At 42.8% G+C, this 23,403-nt stretch overlaps 1 protein-coding gene across 2 annotated transcripts in view; it reads right to left on the minus strand.

The window, feature by feature from the left end:
* Positions 1–23,403, minus strand: part of ASB11 (ankyrin repeat and SOCS box containing 11) — an 89,293-nt gene that overhangs the window by 23,266 nt on the left and 42,624 nt on the right. Inside the window, exons 5-7 of one of the 2 annotated variants that reach the window (XR_006388123.1) lie at positions 20,945–21,079; positions 18,876–19,067; positions 11,106–13,625 (exon numbers count right to left, since the gene is read on the minus strand). Coding sequence is in view for 1 of the 2 variants with exons in the window: in XM_044283717.1 (XP_044139652.1) it covers positions 13,501–13,625; positions 18,876–19,067; positions 20,945–21,079 (452 nt within the window). In the remaining variant the exon portion in view is untranslated. Of the gene's footprint in view, positions 1–9,701; positions 13,626–18,875; positions 19,068–20,944; positions 21,080–23,403 lie in introns of those variants that run through there. The other variant, XM_044283717.1, reaches the window with a different exon arrangement.

Raw genomic sequence — 23,403 nt, forward strand, 5'->3', positions numbered from 1 at the left:
TGTGGAGAAAAACATTAATCCGCATGCAAATGAGGCTGTGAAGGTGCCCAGGGGCCGCGTTATAACGGCCGGTGCCCAAGCCCCATGGTCATTTTCATACGAAGGCACTCCCCCTCCGCCGCGTCTGCCCACCCTTAGTCTCTGTTCTAACCTCCCTCCTCCAGTCTGTAATCCCGCGCATGCGCCGATGCACGCGATATCGGCGCGTGCGCATTGAATGAGCACTGTCGGGCCGGGGCATCGCAGTTTAGCATGCTCATGCGCGGGATTACGGGCTGGAGGAGGGAGGTTAGAACAGAGACTAAGGGTGGGCAGATGCAGCGGAGGGGGAGTGCCTTCATATGAAAATGACCCAGGGGCCTGGGCACCGGCCGTTGTAACACCGCCCCTGGGCACCTTAACAGACTCATTTGCATGCGGATTAAAAGTGGTTTTCTCCACAACGATGCTAGTGTGGATGCCGTGGACATAACACTGTTATTAGGTTAATAGGGTGAATCTGCATGAAAGACTCCCTTTAATCAGTATTTTGTGGAAGCAGGTGTATCGCAGGCCTCAATCAATATTTTGTGGAATCTGGTATATCTCACCCCTCAATCTGTATTCTGTGGAATCAGATATATCAAACCCCTTAATCTGTATTTTGCGGAAGCAGGTATATAGAACCACTTAATCAATATTTGGTGGAAGCAGGTATATCGCAACCCTGATTCAATATTTGGTGGAAGCAGATATTTCAATCCTCTTAATCTGTATTTGGTGGAAGCAGGTATATCGCACCCCTTTAATCAGTATTTTTTGGAAGCACGTATACGAAACCCCTTCATCAGGATTTTGTGGATGGAGGCATATCAATCCCCTTAATCAGTATTTTGTGGAAGCAGGTATATAGAACCCCTTAATCGTTTTTTGCTGAAAGCTGGTATATCGCACACCTCAATCTGTATTTTGTGGAAGCAGGTATATCAAACCCCTTAAATCTGTATTTTGTGGAAGCAGGATGTATATCAAACCCCCTAAATCTGTATTTTGTGGAAGCAGGTATATCGCATCCCCAATCAATCAGGTATATAGAACCCTTTAATCAATATTTTGTGGAAGCAGGTATATCGCACCCCTCAATCTGTATTTTGTAGAAGCAGGTATATAGACCCCTTAATCAATATTTTGTGGAAGCAGGTATATCGCACCCCTCAATCAGTATTTTGTGGAAGCAGGTATATTGTACCCCTCAATCATCATTTTGTGGAAGCAGGTATATCAGACCCCATAATCAGTTTTTTTTTGGGGGGGAGGGCAACAGGTATATCACTCTAGTTACAATTAGTTATTGCAATAGCGTTTGTACCTCTATATAGCTGCGGTATCGCAGCAGAACCGCACACAAATGCTGCACAATACAAATGCACTATAACAGGGGTGTCCAAACTTTTTCGAGGAGGGCCAGTGTTACGCTGAGCGCTCCGGGTCCCCTGCTGGCCGCGGAGCGCTCACAGCGTATGCCCCCAGGCAGCACTCCAGTGTCTCGGCGTGTGCGTCCTCGCTCTCTAGGGCGCGCGTGCGCCGGGACTCTTAGATTCAAAGGGCCAGTGCACCAGTGATTGGTGCCTGGTCCAAAAGGGATATTAAGGGTTAAGGTTTGTGAGAGGCAGTGCTGACTTAATTAGGCTGCACCTGTGCACTGCCCATTTATACCTTCTCCTCCCACAGCTTCCTGCCGGATCTTTGTGCCTTGTGCCTCAGAGAAAGCGTTCCAGTGTGTTTGTTTGCCTTGCCTGTTGCCGAACCCGTTGCTACCGTCTACTCGCCTTTGAACCTTTGCCGCCTGCCCTGACCTCTGCTACGTCCGACTACGCTCTTGCCTTCTCCCTGTGTACCACGCCTTATCAGCTGCCAGAGAGGTCGAGTTGTTACTAGGGGACACGACCTGGTAGTTACCGCCGCAGCAAATCCATCCCGCCTTGCGGCGGGCTCTGGTGAAGACCAGTAACTGCTTAGAACCGGTCCTCTAGTACAACCCGCGCCATCGCCTCTCTGGTCCAGAGGATCCACTACCTGTCCTGCCGGTACGTGACAGCCAGATTTGATAAAGTGAACATGTGCGAGGGCCGACCATTTTGCCCAACATTCTTTGAACCATTAAAATTACATGCAAATTAACTATTTTATGCAAATTTTATTGCAAACGGCATACCTTTCATTTTGTGACTTGGATGACAAATCTAAACAGGTGTTAAATCACTCTGCCTTCAATATAAAAAACAGGAGGCAGAAATATGTCAGAAACTTTTAAATTCCAAAAATGTGAACTGGAACATAACACCAAGTATACTCATATGTTCAAATATATTTATAACTGATTGACCAACTGACATTGAAGGGAACCTGTTATCAACTTTATTCCGCCCATACTATACTAAAGGCAGAATAAAGTAGAGACAGGAGAGTTGATTTCCGCGGTCTGTCATTTATAAGTTAAAAGTAAGTGGTTGCCGAGAACCAACATCACAATCATTGCAGACTGGGCCTGGAAAAGAGTCCCGGCTACCTGAGAAGAGTCCTGGTTAGTCATAGATTCCTGCTCTTCCGCCCACCTGCTGATGACTGACCGTCTTCTACCAAGTTCCCTTTCTGTCTAGGAGAGAACTGACAATCATCAGCAGATGGACGGGGAGAGCAGGAGATTATGAATAACCAGGACTCTTCTCAGGTAGATTTGACTCTTTTCAAGGCCTGGGCTGTAATGATTATGATGCTTGTTCTCCGCAACCACTTACCGTACTTTTCGCTCGTGAGGGGCACACCGCTGACATCAGCATTTCTGTCACTAATTTATGCTGCCCTCAGTGAGATTAGCATAAAGTTGATGACAGGTTCCCTTTAACTGAGATTTTACAATGTATTCATTTCAACTGAAAAAAATCTTGCTGCACTAATGTGAAGGGCGAAACTGAGATCTGCACTGCAGCAGATAGGCTAGATCTGGTTCAAAGGCTGTGGTTTTGATGCGCAAAAACCACAGCCTTTGAACCAGATCTAGCCTCCGCATGCAATTCTTGTTAAGGTTCATAACAGAGAATGTCTTCTCACACAAATATGTTGAGCCAAACAAGCTCAGCATTTTCTTTGCCAATGTTCGAATCTCTTTAAAACGGCTCTTATCCAGTTGGCTGTAAAATTTCACAAGAGAGAGATGTTGGTGCCGACTGCGTAACTCACTGTCACAATGCAGGTCAATGAGCTCGAGCTGCAGCTGATCTGGAGCATTGTCGGGGTCAACAGAGAATGGAGAGGAGAAAAGGGTGATCTCCTTTTCAATAGCTGCAAAATCTTGAAAGCGCCGTCTAAACTCCCCAGCAAGAGATACGATGTCTGCTGCATACCTGCTAGTTTTCACACTGATATCATCCTGTGGAAAACTGTTCATTATTTCCTGCAACACTGAAAAATCAATGGTATTGGGCGGTGTTTGTGACAAATGCTTTTGGAAAAGTTGCAGTTTTGTTCCAAAGGCTTTGAGGTGTGAATAAAGCTGGTTCACCGCTGCATCTTTGCCCTGAAGACTCGTGTTCAGTACATTCAGATGCTTTGTTATGTCGACTAGAAACCCTAAATCAGCCAGCCAAAAAGGATCAGATAGTTCTCGCATCGGTTGTCCCTTTGTTTCCAAGAATTCTCCAATTTCTTTTCTGAGAGAGTAGAAACGCTGCAGTGCAGACTCTCGACTGAGCCATCTTACATCGTTATGATATAAAACATCTTCGTATTCAGCCTGGATATCCAGTAGAAACTGTTTAAACTGGCGGTGGCACAGGGCTCTAGAGCGAATAAAATTAATGGTCTTTAGCACCGGTTTCATAACATGGTCGTATTTGAGATGTTTAGCACAGAGAACTTGTTGATGAATAATGCAATGCAGTTTAATAGCTTTGCCTCCTTCTTCGATCACCTTGTTACAGATTAGGGTTGATAATCCACTTCGTTCACCAGCCATGGCAGGTGCCCCATCAGTAATTATCCCAGTAACTTTGTTCCAAGGCAGTTTCATGTCATCTATGGCAGAACTAACAAACAAATAAATCTGTTCCTCTTGTTTGGTCCTTAAGGCTCTGGAGGTCAAGTAGCTCTTCAGTCACATTCATTTCATCGTCCACCCCTCTCAGAAAAATCAGCAACTGAGCTGTGTCGGAGAGGTCCGTGCTTTCATCCCAGGCTATTGAAAAGAAGTCAAAATCAACTCCTTTTGACGTTAACTGTCTCTTAAAGGGAACCTGTCACCAGGATTTTGGGTATAGAACTGGGGACATGGGTTGCTAGATGGCCGCTAGCACATCCGCAATATCCAGTCCCCATAGCTCTGTGTGCTTTTATTGTGTAAAAAAAAACGATTTGCTACATATGCAAATTAACATAAAAGAGTCATATCTTACTTGTGTGACCAGAGAAGAGTCATATTTTCAAGCTCTGACTCATCTCAGGTTAATTTGCATATGTATCAAATAGTTTTTTTTACACAATAAAAGCACACAGAGCTATGGGGACTGGGTATTGCGGATGTGCTAGCGGCCATCTAGCAACCCATGTCCTCAGCTCTATACCCCAAATCCAGGTGACAGGTTCCCTTTAATATCTGATGAAATTTCTTCTACTCCCCGTGCTACAGTGTTACGAGCCAGGCAAATGTTGGAAAACTCTGACTTCTTCTCGGGACAGATATTCTGCACCATTTTCATAACGCATTCTTTAATAAAGTCACCCTCAGCAAAAGATTTGCAATTTTTAGCAATTAACGTTGCTACCTCATAGCTAGCCCTTGTGGCATTTTCATTTGACTCACGGGCTCTTGTAAAAAAAAAAATCGCTGTTGTGACATTAAAACAGCTTCAAGTTGCTTCACCTTGTCACTGCGGTCGCGCCCTGTTAATTGTCGTATGTGCTGTGTCTCGACTGGTAGTGTCTCTTGACATTAAATTCCTTATTAACAGCCACAGTCTCTTGGCATATTAGACAAACACAGTGATTCCGTATTTCAGTGAAAAAATATTCCACTTTCCACCTGTCCTGGAAGCGGCGTCCCTCACTGTCAAATTTTCGTTTCTTATTTGTAGTTGCCATTATAAAAATTGGCCAGATGGGGAGAAGTTATTTGTAGAGAGTACTAGGAGCACAATCAGATAATCAGATTCTAGCCCAGTGACGTACAGTGAGGGGTTAATGAAGGGTATGACAGCTTGCTACCACTGATTCGGATTATGCCCCCTTTTCTGCTTTAGTTCACAGCCCAGCCTGCAAGTGTGTGTTTTTTTTCCTCAATAGACTCAAATAGGCTCAATAGCCCTTATGGTCGCCCTGGCCTTGTGGCTGTAAGTGTGGAGGCGCAGGGAGAAGGAAAGGCAACGCTAATTGGTGATGACTTTGATTATGATGTTTGGACCTGGAACTCAGCGCTAGAACGCAGCCAGAAATGTTTTAATACATTTTTTCTTCTACATTTGGGATATTCACACTGTATAAATGTCCTCTGGGGGTAATGTGACCGTGGAGGTAGGAGACCTCAACAAACTGCAACTTAATGTGAGTGCCTCACTCTCCTTGTTATAGTGATCAGTGGGGGCACTCAGACCCCCACTAATGAAAACCTTTCATATGTCGCTGGGACATATAAAAATATTTAAAAAAAAAATCCAGCAACACTTTAAAAGGGTTTTCCAGTACTTTTTATAGCTGCAGATGGTGCTGGAAATTCAGAGCTCTTTCTCCTGTGTAGTGGTTGGAACTAGTAAAGTTGCTGTAGCACTGCTCCCATTTGTTTCCAACATTGGAGGTACAAGGATAGACCACCAATATAAAAGTACAGGAAAACTCCTATAAACAAAGAGAAGGGCACCTGATGTATGAAAAGTGTGACTAAAACGGTGGGTAAATGAATCAGCCACCCACAACTCTGTGACCCTGGCTTCCCAAAAAAATCAGAGCTGAGATACAGGGGATGAACTTAAAGACCGATATTCTGGCCTTACTACAGAGAAGAAAAGCAGAGATCTCGCGATGTCCGAGATCTCGTGACATATGAGATTTGGGCTTTCCTACTCCCTGAGCCCAAATCCCGCGATATCTCGGACGTTGTGAGATCTCGGCTTTCCTTCTCTGTGAAGGCAAAGACCAAATCTTGCGTGATCTCGGACGTCGCCGCGAGATTTGGCCTTTGCTGATGCAGCCTCTTCCTGTAAGCTGTGGGCTCCCGGTGAGCTGGCGGTGACTGGTGAGAGGGGCCGGGGGCCGGAATACCAACGATTCAATCAAACCTCTGGGGGGCCGTTTTACTCCTGTCGCGGGCCGCAATTGGCCCGCGGGCCGGACTTTGGACATGCCTGCACTATAATATTCTATGCTAGAAAGTATATCACACCCCTCAGTATATTACACCTATCGATAGCACACCTATACCAGTCCTTAAAAGGACTTCTGTGGCCCTATTAGCTAGCATTTGGTGTCCCTAACAGTCTGTCCCTGCTTCACAAAGCAACCTCTCCATACACTGGCAAAACACAGAATGTAAAATGTCTGCCAGATCGGGTTCTGTTATAGGGTGAGGGTGTGTCCATGTGCTCAAACATCTCAATTGGCTGTCCTGTCCCACCTGATGGATGTATCAGGAGTCAAAGTTTGGCTCAATGCAAAAGAAAAGGCACATCTCCATATGTTCGTATGCTCGGCGAATCGCAAACGAGCAAAGTTCGCCGCGAAACAACCGCCAGGCGAACCGCAAGGCCATCTCTGGTGTTAGCCCATTAAAAACAGTAGCAGGGTGCAGGAGTGGTAACACCACTCTGTGGTGATGCACAATGGCGAACCCAAGTATCCAGCGGCCAGTACACATGACAGAGCAAAATGTGCACTACCGCACAGACACAACCCTAGATACACATTCAAATGACTAGCCCACATGGCATTCAAGGGACACGAAGAACAGTGACAAACACAGGAAGAAACAGTCAAAGCAGGCAGTTCACACGCAGCTGAAAGATACTGCAACCAGTATGCATTACACTAGCAACCAGCATACACAGAAAGAGGATGTGTACTGCCACACCAACACACAGCCATAGTCACACATCCACACAGCTTTGCAGCAAGTACACAATGCATCGTCAGCCAGCCTACAAGGCAACAGATTGTCCCAGTGAACACACTGTGACATCTAGTAATTGTTTTACCATGCAAATACTGCCTTGGTGCCCTCTACAAAACAAAGTGAGAGCAGCCATTTTGGATATCCTGGTTATTAATTAGAGTGAGATATTGCGAGTTATTAGGATGAAATTTTGTAAGAGGCCTCAATTCCTGCCATGCTCTTCAAGTGCTCATTAAAATTGGATTGTGTTACAGATGATTAGGATTTAATCATAAGGAAGATGAAGAAGGTTAGAAATCTATGTAGAGGAAGAAAGTTTGGTCTTGTGCACAATCTGCATATAAAATAGTGTGGTATATCCAGTCCATCGCAAAGTGCATTAAAGCCGCAATATTATAGGTCCAGAATTAGGGATGAGCAAATCATCATAAAATTTAGTTATTATTCTCTACAGAGCAGGCTCTCTGTACAGTATTAGAATGTATTGGCTCCGATGATCCGAAGTTATTGATTCGTGAAATCTCGCGAGACTCCGCGCAATAACTTCATTAAATAATTTGTACTGTAAAAAAACATTTCCCGAACTCTGGTTCGGTTCCAACTGGTACCTTGGAACTGAACCTGAGTTCTGGAAATAGTTTTTTACAGTAAAGATTAATTTATGAAGTTATTTCGCAAAGTCTTGCGAGACTTGGCGAAGCAATAACTTCGGCTCATCGGAGCCAATACATTCTAATACTGTACGGAGCTCCTGCTCTGTACAGTATTAGCACAGAGTTTTATGCAAACTGACTTCGGATGTTTCTTCCGAAGTCGATTCGCTCATCTCTAGTCCAGATGTTTGGGAAATGTAATCCCCAATGAGGTTGTTGCAATATGTGAAATGGGATTCTGGGGCATCAGCTTTTCCAAATAAAAGGTTAAAATAAAATAAAAACACTGTTTCTTTTCGTCCTTGGAGGGGAAGGTAACTCGGTAAGAAGTGTAGGAGATACAGGAGTTTTTTGAATTCCACCATCTTGATAAGGTGAACTCTCCCTACACAAGAGAGTAGTAGGTTTATCCACCCTTTTAGTATAGCCTCCAGAGTCGAGAGATAGGGTGTGATATATGCCCCATGTAATTGTTCTGGTAAATTAGAGATCTGTATTCTCAATCAAGACAATGAGGATGATTTCCACTGGAACAGGAAGAGGAAGGTCTAACAGGGTTTTTGCCAGGCTGTGGAGCAGTAGACCTTCTGATTAATTATGTACCCAGACAAGCTACCCACATTTTTTAAATCCTGTAACAGATATGAGAGGATACATGTGGCATGTTCAATAAGCAGGAGAACATCATCTAATTGTTCATGGGATAAGGGTTAGTAAAGGGGTTCGGTGGGCAAATAAAATAAAGCAGTGAATCAAGTGAGAGGTTAAAGAGCAGAGGGGAGTGTGGGCAGACCTGTCAGGTTCCTCTAAATAGTCTAAAGGAGGTGTATTATGCCCATTGATTATGTCAATCTTGTCTAGGAATCCTCTTATAGGAAATTAATAAGTCCACAAAAGGTTGGGCCAGATTGCCTGTATTGAATGTTGTCTGAAGAAATGGCCAAGAGACTCTATTGAAGACCTGGTCTGCATCAAGGCTCAACAACAGGGTGAAAAGTGAATCTGGTTCCCTGGCAGCAACTGTAGCAGCTATAATGACTGATATTCTTGTTGAGAGTCTATCTTTAATGACACATTCACATGGCAGATTTTGTCTCTGTCATAAACCGCAACGTACTCCAAGGCAGAAGCCGCTGCAGTTTCTCCCATGGTTGTTTACCTTGAATGCCAAGGACTTGCTTGCGGCTTGGATCCACAGTACCTGAAGCTGACAAGAACCAGGCTGAAGCCAGAGACTAGCACAGCAACAGAGAGATAAAGCAAAGTATTCAAGTTTACCTGTCAGTTTACCCTTAAGCCTGCCGGACCCAAGAGAAAGATCACATATTGTTTGGATGACACAATTTCATTGCAAGTTTATTCAAGTAAAACCATTAAACTTCACTAAGTCTGGACTCTACTTACTCCACCAACTACAACTCCTTTGTCGCTACAAAGTCTAACCCCGGGGAGCAACAGTGTCCAGGTAGGTGCATCGTGACACAAACTATTAGCGCCACAACATACCACTCAGCATTCCCAAACACTGTGATTCGATCACCCCTGGGGGAACAGCCTGCCGCACAAGACTGGCGGAAGACCCAGAAAGTGTCAAAATGGAAGTGGTGGGTATCAGTAAAGTGGGAATTTTGTGCATGTTTTTATGCAATCCAAAGGTCCTTTTACACAGACTGATAATTATTGGGGGTGAGTTTTTGTAAAAAATGCTCGTTCCCGACATGTTGTTCTGCCAGAACCAAAAATCATTGCTCCTGAGCAGCAGATCGTGTCGTGTAAACGGATCTACTGTCCAAGAACAATGATTTTCTATAGCCACAAAGTCGCTCAAGCGAAGGTGATTGCTGCATATATGCAGCCCAAACTCCTCTACTAATCAGGTACACTTGTAAAGAAAACCGCAGCAATCTCCAGTCTTCAATTTCCAAAGGTTTATTCATCAACACAATGCGACGTTTCGACCTGTGTGGTCTTTTTCAACCAACTAACAATCTGAACAAAGCCAAATACATATACCCTCTCAGATAGGTCACATGACCCAATTAAGTGTGTTAATTAGCAATGACATATTCAAAATATGTGCCACCTCTCTCTGTGTTTCCCAACTTTGGGGGCTATTAAACACCTTATTCCAAACATGATTCTTCATAATACATAATGAACGTACTTACTGCAGTACTTGATGAGAACCTGGGGAACATTTCGCTAAGGAGACCATCCATTTAGTATATATCCAACGGAAGTACATGCTCTGCTCAGCGTTCCTCTATACCTAGGGCGCATGTGCGCCATCGTGAATAAGATGCGATGCTATCTCATGCCGTCTGCATAGAACATACCCCGCACACACGCAGCTACCGGATATGACATCAGGCTCCCTGTTCCTGCGCAGTGTGTCTCCAGCCGGTACCATGGAAACGTAGTAAACAGCCCTGATTTCGCTCTTCTTATAATATATTGCCGCAACCTTTCTCTCAGTTTGATCAGTGCGGCATTCATATTATTTAGTAGCATATTCTATTTTATTTTATATATCTCAGTTGGTTATACCATAATTAATAGCTGTTCTTATTTGACACCCATATTGATAATGGCAACCCAGCCTTTCGTCCACAGGATCCATGGGGGCCAGTTGTAAAAATGTACCAGAAAATATCAAAAAGCTAGGAGTCCGCTATTTAACCATGCTTCAAAGGTAGAGTACCTGGTCCCATTTTTGTTAAGTTCAGCTTCATGGTTAGACAGTAGTAGAGGGCTCATATGTTCATTCTATGGGGGGGGGCGTCCCCCATCCTGATCAAGTGTGGGTCATAAACCCCCTGATCAAGTGTGGGTCATTACCCTCCCTCACAGAACCACTCTAGTGCCCTAATGGGTGGCACATCTCACCACACCTGAAATATGGGGTAGACGTACCCGCCACGGGCACATAACAGTCAGTTCAAGGTGGGCGTATCCTCCATTTGATAAGAGGAACGCCCCTCCTCTATTCCAACCACAGCTGACCAGCCTAGTCGGGTGGTTGGGTTACCCGTCCCCGGGTTAACCCCCTAACCCCAACCAGGCCGTCCTATTCAAACCAGCCTTTCTTTTTTTAAACCATATAGGTAATGGGCTAAAGTAGTGTAACTCTAACTCCCAATCATGGCATAAACTTCAGAATCCATATAATAAGAAACATTTTGTTTCTAATTACCTCTAGGCCCTAATAGAACCAAAATGTCACCAGACTATATGGTTGCCCCTCCAAAGGGGCGATTGGATAAAACAAACCGAGGTATTTAAGATCTCTTTCAATTTAATGCAAATAAGATAGCTACCGTGTAAACTTCCTGTATCTCGGTCTCTTCTCAGTTTATGTCCCCAGGTCCCATCAATAGTGCAGATTTCTGTAAAAGATAAAAAAATATTAATTAATAAATAATAAATCACAGCCATTAGGTTGGGTACAGAACTTAATTAAAAACATGCTACGGTTTTCTTTACAAGTGTACCTATGTCTGGGGGAGCTCAGGACTGACTCCCGACACGGCTGGCACCACCACATTAAGCAACGGTATTTACCCTTTTTTCCGTTGTGCTGCTACACTTTGTTTTTCACACCTCTACTAATCAGGCAATTATTGGGAAAGCCTGGTTTGTTCCTGATAATTGCCTGACACATCAGTCCTTGTAAAAGGACCTTAAGTGTTTTTTAAACAATTTTTATGGCTGGACATTCCCAAAAATATAGACTGGAAGTACTGCATGGAGCGATCACAATGGAGGCCATATTTACTACAATCCTACAACTAGTCTGGCGTAGTTTCTTTGTATACCACTGCTTCTACATGCTACTGAGAAATAATTGGTTCTCTATACATAAAAGCAGGAATCAAGAGAAACCAAAACTTTCCTCAATTCTAGTTACTGACATCAAAACTAGGCAGATACCAGAGCCCAGCAGACTTGAGAGCCTAAATTGAACTCAGCATGCATGTTCTGTCTGTCAAGGTAAGAGTACAGTAAGACAGGGAGTCATCTCTGACGGTTTTTAAAGGACCCACTATACACTCTTGCCAGATTGTCATGTTCTTCACCAGTGAATTCAAGCAGACAAAATAAACCACATAAATACTAATGAAAGATCATGAAAAAAAAAAAAAAAAACAATGCGGGGAAAAAAATGTGTCAGAATTCTGGCATAACTTATGCCAAAAACACCAGTGTACATTCTTTGCAAAACATTTATTTACACTCTTTTTTCTAGGGGTCATTACATATCGGAAATCAGTGTTCTTGGGAAGGTTCTTGGGTGGGCCTTCCAGGTGGGAAGGCCTTGGGTTGGTTATTATTTATGTTATTTATTGTATTTATGTTATTAATAAAATGGCTGCTGTGGCCAATAAAATCCACTTGCGGAGTTGTGTCTTTATTGGGTTGGGAATGGGGGGACTTAGGACTGCAAGCCTGGGGGTAGGCCTGGCATAACAGAGACTTGGAGGGAGTGGAGTTTTTTGGGACCTATGGGTTTAATTGGTGGTGCTGGGGGGGACGGGGACGGTGCGCTAGGGGCGGGGTATAGGGTTTATAAAGGGTGGCAAGGGCGGGAAAGGGGGCCATCTTGTGGAGAAAGTAGATTTGCAGCAGCCCCCACCCACCCACAGGGCTGCGGTTTGCAGGAGGTGGTCTCGTGTTCTGGATGTTTGTGGTTTTTGGGGCTGAGCGGACGTGGATTTTAGTTTGGTCTGGCAGGGACTGGTTTCTTGTCATAGTGGCCAGGGCAGTGGTGGGTCCTTGGAGTTGGTGGTTATGGTGGCTCTGGCGTGGTGGGGAGGGAGCCAAGGGGGCTCTGGACTCCCCAGGTATTGGATTATGGGATGTGATATGGTGGGTATCTGCACACGGTTGTTGCCCATGGTCACCGGTTTATGCCTCTGAGCTGGCGTTTATCGGCTAGAGGTAATTTAATTGAGGGGGCGGGGCAGTTACCCGTCAGGTTTACGGGGCTCCTAGGACCCTCCTCGTGCTGTTATATTTTTCTCAGGGTTTTTCGGTGTTCTTGGGAAGGTTCTTGGGCAGGCCTTCCAGATGGGAAGGCCTTGGGCTGGTTATTATTTATTGTATTTTTGTTATTAATAAAATGGCTGCTGTGGCCAATAAAATCCACTTGTGGAGTTGTGTCTTTATTGGTTTGGGAATGGGGGGGAGATTGGGAGGAGAACGACTCGACAATATGCTGGTCATGGGTTCAGATGAAAAGCTAATTCTCGAAGTGGCGATATTCACAATAAAATTCACGATTTGATTATTCGCGCCCACCACTAATTATAGTCAGAGAACCCTGCTAACAAGGTGGCATTGTAGTTTAAGGACATGTTCAGCTAAAATCTGAAGGTTTGACTGGATTTACTAGTAATCTTCCATTTTTACTTATGGGAATCCTCAGCTAAAGAAGATTCTCATGACAGTCACCAAGCAGTTTCTTACCCCCTCCTCCCAATGGCAATAACATCAAGTTGGTTAGTGGCTTGTAGGTTTTAATTTTGAGTGTCTGGGAAGAGGTAGATAGTTAAGATCCCTTGAAAATTGTCTAAAAGATAGACACTAAAACTAAAAGAAAACTAAAAGATAGACAGTTTTTAGCACATTTTTGGGGTTTTAGCGCTGATAAAATCATGTTTATCTCGTGATCATAGAGGAGTTAGGAAAACACTGGTGTAGTTATAGGAACATCTATCGATATAACAAAAATTGTATTAGTCTGTTCGGTAACTGAAGCCGGGGAACCACTTGAAGACATGACGATCCCAACACTTTTCGAATACTTAGACGACATAATTGAGCCAGGGAAGCAGGACCTATAGAAGAAATAGAAGATACAGCTTAGGAAATTGGTTTCTCAGAGATATAGTATTACTTAGGCTTATGGACTAATAAGCATATTCTCTATAAGTGTAAAGTTTCATTATACTCAATACAACCACCCACCCACCAGGGTCAATATTCATAGGTAGTCAAGTAATCTCTCAGAATGGCTTTGAAGTGTGCGAGGAAACCAGAGTACCTGGAGGAAACCCATACAAACATGGGCAGAACACACAAACCCCATGCAGATAACATAGTAACATAGTACATAAGGCCGAAAAAAAACATTTGTCCATCCAGTTCGGCCTGTTATCCGGCCTGATATTGTCCTTTATTAGATTGGAGTCCAAATCCCCAGAGCTGCACGGCTGCAATGCTAACCCCTGAGCTACTGTACTGCCCAGCAGTCAAGAAGGAAACAATGATTTTACATCAGAGGAATCAAAAATCCCTATGCAGTATCTTCACAACCACAAAAGAGAATATATGTGATTAAACCTTGAAAACACAGGTGCCAGCGCATTAACCCTTGCACGGCCGCGGTCAGCAGTGAGAGCGGAACTAGCGGTATCCTCACAGGTGCCGATGTCCATGGAATCCCCGCGCTGGTGTGACGGGGACCCCATGGCAGGGAAGGCAGCCCGATGCTTTCCTTAGGCATCATGGCTGCCTTCCGGGAGAGCCTGTGTGATCCAGCCCCATAGATCTCATAGGCGGAAGCTGTAAGTGTATTACAGTGTGTAATACACTTACAGCCAATGCATTACAATACAGAAGTATTGTAATGCATTGTAAAGGGGATCAGACCCCCAAAAGTTGAAGTCCCAGAGTGGGATAAAAAAGAAAGTGAAAAAAAAAAATATTTTCAAGTAAAAAATAAAATAAAAAGCGTCCTTTTCCCAAAATAAAGTAAAAAAAAAAAATTGGAAAAAAAGAAAAGTAGACATATTAGATATCACCGCGTCCGTATCGACCGGCTCTATAAAAATGTCACATGACCTAACCCCTTTAGGTTAACATCGTAAAAAAAATAAAAACTGTGCTACTGTCATATTACATCACTAAAAGTGCAACACCAAGTGATCAAAAAGGCGTATGCGGCGCAAAATAATACCAATCTAACAGTCAACTCATCCCGCAAAAATGATCCCCTACCTAAGGCAATCGCCCAACAAATTGCCCAAAAAACTATGGTAACACTAAAACATGATTTTTTTTTGTTTCAAAAATGCTTTTATTGTGTTAAATGTAACAACAACAAAAAGAACATATTAGGTATCGCCGCGTCTGTAACAACCTGCTCTATAAAAATATTACATAACCTAACCCCTCAGGTGAACACAGTCAAAAAAATTAAATAAAAACGCTGTCAAAAAAGCAATTTTTTGTCACCTTACATCACTAAAAGTGCAACACCAAGTGATCAAAAAGTCATACGCACCCCAAAATAGTGGAAATAAAACAGTCATCTCATCCCACAAAAAGGATACCCTACCTAAGACAATCACCCAAAAACTATGGGTCTCAGACTATAGAGACACTAATATATATATATATGTATATATATATATATATTTTGTCCGTCAAACCGCACTAGCTGGTTCAACATTGCGCCTGCGCGGGCAAACACATGGTCGGAGCTACCCCAACAGCAGGAGGGGTGATGGGGGCCACGGCGGAGCCGCCTTGGAACCGGTCGGGTTCTGCATGGCAATCAAATTTACCCTGCTCGCAGCGCCAAATTAAAGAAAACCGAGGGCTGGGTCCACAGGTACAGAGGGTACACGATGCCATACAGACACAGACAACGGTTCTTTCCCAGTAGTAAAATATACTGAACAGTAGTAATGGATAAGTGGCTAGGCATATACAGACGTGGACAAAATTGTTGGTACCCTTTGGTCAATGAAAGAAAAAGTCACAATGGTCACAGAAATAACTTTAATCTGACAAAAGTAATAATAAATTAAAATTCTATAAATGTTAACCAATGAAAGTCAGACATTGTTTTTCAACCATGCTTCAACAGAATTATGTAAAAAAATAAACTCATGAAACAGGCATGGACAAAAATGATGGTACCCCTAGAAAACACAGAACATAATGTGACCAAAGGGACATGTTAATTCAAGGTGTGTCCACTAATTAGCATCACAGGTGTCTACAACCTTGTAATCAGCCATTGGGCCTATATATATGGCTCCAGGTAATCACTGTGTTGTTTGGTGATATGGTGTGTACCACACTCGACATGGACCAGAGGAAGCAAAGGAAAGAGCTGTCTCAAGAGATCAGAAAGAAAATTATAGACAAGCATGTTAAAGGTAAAGGCTATAAGACCATCTCCAAGCAACTAGATGTTCCTGTGAGTACAGTTGCACATATTATTCATAAGTTTAAGATCCATGGGACTGTAGCCAACCTCCCTGGACGTGGCCGCAGGAGGAAAATTGATGACAAATCTAAGAGACGGATAATCCGAATGGTAACAAAAGAGCCTAGAAAGACTTCTAAAGAGATTCAAGGTGAACTTCATGCTCAAGGAACATCAGTGTCAGATCGCACCATCCGTCGTTGTTTGAGCCAAAGTGGACTACATGGGAGACGACCAAGGAGGACACCATTGTTGAAAACGAATCATAAAAAAGCAAGACTGGAATATGCCAAACTACATGTTGACAAGCCACAAAGCTTCTGGGAGAATGTCCTGTGGACAGATGAGACAAAAATCGAAGTTTTTGCCAAGGCACATCAGCTGTATGTTCACAGACGAAAAAATGAAGCATATCAAGAAAAGAACACTGTCCCTACTGTGAAACATGGAGGAGGCTCTGTTATGTTCTGGGGCTGCTTTGCTGCGTCTGGCACAGGGTGTCTTGAATCTGTGCAGGGTACAATGAAATCTCAAGACTATCAAGGAATTCTAGAGAGAAATGTACTAGCCAGTGTCAGAAAGCTTGGTCTCAGTCGCAGGTCATGGGTCTTGCAACAGGACAATGACCCAAAACACACCGCTAAAAACACCCAAGAATGGCTAAGAGGAAAAAATTGGACTATTCTAAAGTGGCCTTCTATGAGCCCTGACCTCAATCCTATTGAGCATCTTTGGAAGGAGCTGAAACATGCAGTCTGGAAAAGGCACCCTTCAAACCGGACACAACTGGAGCAGTTTGCTCATGAGGAGTGGGCCAAAATACCTGCTGAGAGGTGCAGATGTCTCATTGACAGTTACAGGAAGCGTTTGATTGCAGTGATTGCCTCAAAAGGTTGCGCAACAAAATATTAAGTTAGGGGTACCATCATTTTTGTCCATGCCTGTTTCATGAGTTTATTTTTTTACATAATTCTGTTGAAGCATGGTTGAAAAACAATGTCTGACTTTCATTGGTTAACATTTATAGAATTTTAATTTATTATTACTTTTGTCAGATTAAAGTTATTTCTGTGACCATTGTGACTTTTTCTTTCATTGACCAAAGGGTACCAACAATTTTGTCCACGTCTGTATACACAGGACAACAACAGAGCATAAATTAAACAGTAACAGTAATACTGCCTAATGCTAAACTAGCTATTGCAAAATATTCCCCCACAGTCCATAAAGCAGCATTTTCTTTGGGGTGCATCCTTAAAGGGAACCTGTCATGTGGATATTTGATTATAATCTAACTAATTATATACAATCATTAACTACTAAAAAGTGCCTTAGATGTATTCACTTACTGGTGTGACAGATGGTTACCTCATAATATACACACAAAGATGCCGCATGCTAATGGACTGATTCGAGTCCGGCGTGATGTCATTGAGTCCGGCGTATATTTAATTCAGAGCTAGAGCCACTCCCCTGCTCCCTGCTGCTGATTCCTATGGAAACAAACTGTCATTCAGCAGCAGGTGGGCGGGGAGAGTCAGGAGCTCATAAATATTCATGACTCATCATAATCAGCTGGAGCTTTTCAATACAAGATGTTGGCAGATTGACTGGGTCAATTAAAGAAAGTGACCCAGCATTTTGCTAAGCGAATCAGTCACTTATTTATGTTGCCTTTAGTTAGGACACCATAAAACTGGTGACAGGTTCCCTTTAAGTATTGTGCAATACTATTTCTAATCCAACAAAGTGAAGTCTATATCTTGCCGCTTTCTTATATGTCCCCAAAGTGTCACTGGTACAGTACAACGAGGTGTGATGCGGCAGAGCTGCACTTACAGTTCTTGGCAGTCTCTTGGGGCTTTTCCTTGATCCTCTAGTTCACTCCAGCATAAACCGGACCATCAGCCATGTGCTTCCTGGGGCCGACGCTACAAGTGTCTAACTTGGGGCTGGTGTCCGTCTCCCCTGTGAGCCGCAAATCCGTTTCTGGCTCCAGAGAGGTTCTCTCCTGATGTCCTCAGCATTCACCAGGCAGCCTCCGTCTGGTCTCTTCCTGCTCTACCAGGAAACCCCTCCCCTTCACAGGGTGTCGTGATGCAGCAAGTCATTTTCAAAGTGCAGCCTCAAACCTGCATTTACAGTTCGCCATAACCCTTCTGAGAGTCCTAGCCTGCCCCTAAATTATCGGTATTTTGACTTGAATGAATATAAGAATTTTCTCTATAGTAAACTTGAATGTAGATTAGTCCTTTGCTGCGATCTACTGACCAAACGAATTATAGCAGGCAATTTACACTCTACATTCAATTACATTGGTAAATCATGCTTACACTCTTACATGCCACCCCACTAAAATATTGGTGTCCGCATCCGTTGCTTCGTTCCGTGACCCCTCAAAAATTATAGAGCATGTCCTATTTTTGTCTGCTTTGCGGACAAGAATAGGCATTTTTATGATGGGCAATTTGCGGACCACAAAACACGGCACGTTCATGTGCAATGAATCAACTGCCAGGAGTCTGTACTAAAGGTCCAACTAATCGTTACTAGTTGGGGGGTGTCTCTGCACAGTGCGTCACTGACAGTACTGATTGAATAGTGTCAAACTGTGCAGGGACACACACCCAACTGGTAACACAAATATATTGAAGACTTCTGGCAATTCATTCATAACCTTGTAGTAGGAATTGCGGAGAAATATCACAACAGTGAAATATGAAAGCATGCTCCAGAATTGTTACTACATGAGGAATATAAGTAGTTACTGCAGCAGACATATCAGGAGAGGTGACAGCTACTCTTTATATACAAGAGAAAAGACTATATAGATAAGTGACATTAACATGGCATGAATCTGAATTATTACCTTCTGCAACCAGAAGGGCTCGCTCTACTGGACTCCTGGATACTGATAGTTCAATGGGGTATTTGCCCTCCATGTTTTTATACTTGACATTAGCTCCATAATCAATAAGCAGTTTGACAATCTGTTCGCTTGTTCTTCTAGCTGCAGCATGCAGTGGAGTGTCCCGCTGTCTCCCATGGTTTACATCTGCACCTAGAAGAAGAACTAAATTTGGTTTAGATCATAAAATGCTGCTGTTATTTGAAGGCATCCCTATCCACAGTGTAGCAAATCCCTTAAGTGTTGTGTGCCCATGCAGGAGGTCACTTTCTGTGCCAAACCTCATATACAGAAGAGAAGGTCCTTACATCATTACGCCAAAAATGGTAAAACACTGGGTAAAGCCTCATTCCGATGTCCGTATTTGGTCAGTGATTTCAATCAATGATTGGAGGTTTCACTCCTGGTTTTAGCTCACAAAGTATAACAGAAAGATTTGCTCCTGTTCTGTCTATTTTAACCAAACCAACCAGACCTGGTTTTATTCCCAATCACTGATGAAAATCACTGACCAAACACTGAGGAAAAAACTGATGTGTAAAAGAGGCTTAAAAACGGACACTCAAAAGGAATTTGGGGATAAGGTATTGGTGGACAGCAAACTGAACTCTTAATAACCAGTGCCAGGCAGCTGCTTCAAAGGGAAATAAAATAATGTGATGCATCAAAAAAGTCCTAGATATGCAAGATAAGTACATAATGTTAAGTTAGGGGCATATCACTAAAGAAGAATTGTTATCAATATAAAGGTGAATGGAGAAAATAATCTAATGAAGATTTAGAAGAAATATGGGCATAATATATATAACAAACAGTATATCTATATGCGCGATAAGTAAAGATACTACACTCATAGTGTGGACTATTTGGATTGAAAAATAAGAAGAATATCACTATTAAGATCGGAATAATTAGAAGGATATATGGTTTTATCATATATTATAAACCACATCATACTGTATATGTGATAGAGATCAACAGTAACTGCTATATACATAACCATATGGTATATTGAATTTGAATGTGGAGAGAAGAAGGGATCAATTGGATCCAATATATATACATACAACCATAAATGGAATGTTGATACTAAATGTGATGTACCATTTTAAATTATTCTATTTTAGCAATATATCATTATACAGATCACAAATCAGACCGCACATGGAATATTATGTACAGTCTTGTAAACCAGTATATAAAAAGGCTTGGCTGTACTAGGATGGATTTAAAGGCATTTAAAGGCCAATGATCTTATCATACCCAGACCTGTACACATGACTATAGGCCAGTGATGGCTAACCTTGGCACTCCAGCTGTGGTAAAACTACAACTCCCAAGATGCCCCGCTTGCTTGGCTGCTCTCAGAACTCTATAGAAATAAATGGAGCATGCTGGGAGTCGTAGTTTCATCACAGCTGGAGTGCCAAGGTTAGCCATCACTGCTAGTATAGGCCATCCAACATGTGTACAAAAGGTTCTATCACCATCTTAGAAGGGGTTTCTCATTAGTAAGAACAGAAGACAATAGAAGTCTCAACCATTGGACGCTGGTATGGTCAATTTATTTCTTGAAACTGGGCAGCGGTCCAGGGATTTAGTCTGAAACTGGAAGGATAATTGCCCTTCAAGAGGCGGCGTCTTTGGTGTCCACCTCCAGAGCGGAATGGTGACTGAACGCAGCCAAACTGATGCATTCTGAGCGGATCCTTTTCCTTTCATAATGCATTAGGGCAACACTGATCCGTTTTGGACCGCTTGTAAGAGCCCTGAACGGATCTCACAAACAGAAAGCCAAAACGCGAGTGTAAATGTAGCCATACCATAAAGAATCCTCTTCTATGTTTGTGTAGAAACCTTATTTCCTCTAGACATCGAGGATATCCCCTCCTCACAGTCCTAGGTATAAATAGACCTTACCTAAAAATTATAGCTACTATGTATACTACTATGCACCATGATCAATTATACAATACCAGTAAGGTGGATGGACTGTTCATTCATTCATTTCTTCACAAAGTATTGGTTACCTAACTCCAGGAGTCTTCTGACGCAGTCTGTTTTCTGATGGGCACAGGCTAAATAAAGCGGGGTACCCCTGTTTTGCAGTTCTTTTTCAATGTCTGCTCCGTAAGCTATTAACATTTCTGCACATTCCCTGTGACCTGTGGAGACAAGAAGTAGTGGGCCAGATGACTGTGCCCTGTGGATTCTTTTCATAATAGAAAATATGGATTCATAAAAATGGGAAAAACTTGTTATTGCAGCCCCTGGAGATCTTTTGATCACTTCTTAGAATATCCAATTAAAAGTGTTGACAGAGATTGGCACTCTGGGATCACTGAGAAACTATTTATTTCATAGGCCATTCACATATAAATAATCAACATAAAATAAGAAAAGGTAAAAACAGCAAAAATACACATTATAAAAATAATTAAAAACAAAGTTCATATATATCCTATAGTGGGAAATCTGGAAGTGCGTTCACTATTAATGAGTGAATTTTACCAAATTCCAAAATATCCACTTGGTTTGCTCAATTTCCAAAATCTATATTGCACTCAATTTCCAAGGTGAATATTGCACAATAGCGATTTACTCCACCAGCATTCTCTCAGTGGGTGTACATTATGTCTCAAATGTCTCTGCAGTTATGCATTAATAGGTGGCACTTGTTGTATTGCAATGTTGTTGCAGCTCTAGATTTTTCCGAATGCCTCCCATTGCGTTCCAATATTACTTTGTGTCCAGTTTTTATGCAGATGTAGTATATCCCACTATTTGAGCATCAAATGGGCTATATATCTATAGTTCCCAATAAATCACCATTAGGACATATGATATATTTGTCCAGGTGGTGTCCAATGTACATCCAGAGTTTTTATCACAAGCTGAGAGCTGACTCCTTAGGCCCCTTGTACACGGGCGAGTATTCCGCGCGGATGCGATGCATTGCACCCGCACTGAATCCTGAACCATTAATTTCTATGGGGCTGTAAACACAAGCAGTGATTTTCACGCATCACTTGTGCGTTGCGTGAAAATCGCAGCATGCTCCTCTTTGTGCGTTTTTCACATAACGCAGGCCCCATAGAAATGAATGGGGTTGCGTAAAAATCGCAAGCATCTGCAAGCAAGTGCGATTGCGGTGCGATTTTCACGCACGGTTGCTAGGAGACAACCCAGATGGAGATCCGATTATTATTATTTTCTTTTATAACATGGTTATAAGATAAAATAATAGCATTCTGAATACAGAATGCATAGAATAGCGCTGGAGGGGTTAAAAAAATAAATAAAAAAGAATTAAACTCACCTTAATCCACTTGCTCGCGCAGCCGGCATCTCTTCTGTCTTTTTTTTTGCTGTGTGCAGGAAAAGGACCTGTGGTGACATCACTCCGGTCATCACATGGTCCTTCACATGATCCATCACCATGGTAAAATATCATGTGAAGGACCATGTGATGACCGGAGTGACGTCACTACAGGTCCTTTTCCTGCACACAGCAAAAAAGAAGACAGAAGAGATGCCGGCTGCGCGAGCAAGTTGATTAAGGCGAGTTTAACTTTTTTTATTATTTTTTTAACCACTCCAGTCTGTATCCAGAATGCTATTATTTTCCCTTATACCCATGTTATAAAGGGAAATAATACAATCTACAGAACACATTCTTCACAGAAGTTCGGGTTTGGGTACCAAACATGCCGATTTTTCTCACGCGCGTGCAAAACGCAACGCAATGTTTTGAACTCGCGCTGAAAAATCATGCATGTTCCCGCAACGCACCCGCACCTTTTCCCGCAACGCCCGTGTGAAAGAGGCCTTATACTCAGACACTCAGATCTCTCATAAATATCTGTGCAAGAGTTAAAGTCCCAGTATCCCTCATAGATATCTATGCAGGAGTTGAAACGTCTATATTGAGTATCTTCCCAGAATATGCACACGAGTTCAGGTATTATTCTTACTCACGGTTTGCGGACACTCTACCACTGAAGAAGGAACAAGGTGAATGTTCCAAAACGCGTCTTGGGCTAATACCTGAACTCGTGTGCATATTATGGGAAGGACTTGGAGGGAGGCGACAAAGGTGGGATAACGGAGCCTCTAGGAGCAGGAACAACGCCCCCCCCCCCCCCCCCCGCTCCCAGAGGCTAATTAGCATATTATAAAAGTTTAATTTCTGGCCTAACCGGGGCATAGATAAAAGTAGGAATAGGCTTATTAGGTTTAGCTGAAATTAGCACATCGCTAATGTCAGCTAGTTTAATACGGTTAAATCTGGTGACAGAAACCCTTTAATATGCAAATGAATCCTTTGGTGCAATAAAGGTGTCACTATTGTACTTGTTGCACCCAAGCTTCTCTCCATTCTGTGGCCAGCTGCTCCCTGGCTGCTTTGATTGAACACAGAAAGGTGTAGAGCTTTGATGCCACAGGAGCAATGGTAACTCCCTCACTGCACCAAAGGTCTTTCATATTA

This window comes from Bufo gargarizans, chromosome 3 (assembly GCF_014858855.1).
Source record: "Bufo gargarizans isolate SCDJY-AF-19 chromosome 3, ASM1485885v1, whole genome shotgun sequence".
Classification (NCBI taxonomy): Eukaryota; Metazoa; Chordata; class Amphibia; order Anura; family Bufonidae; genus Bufo; species Bufo gargarizans.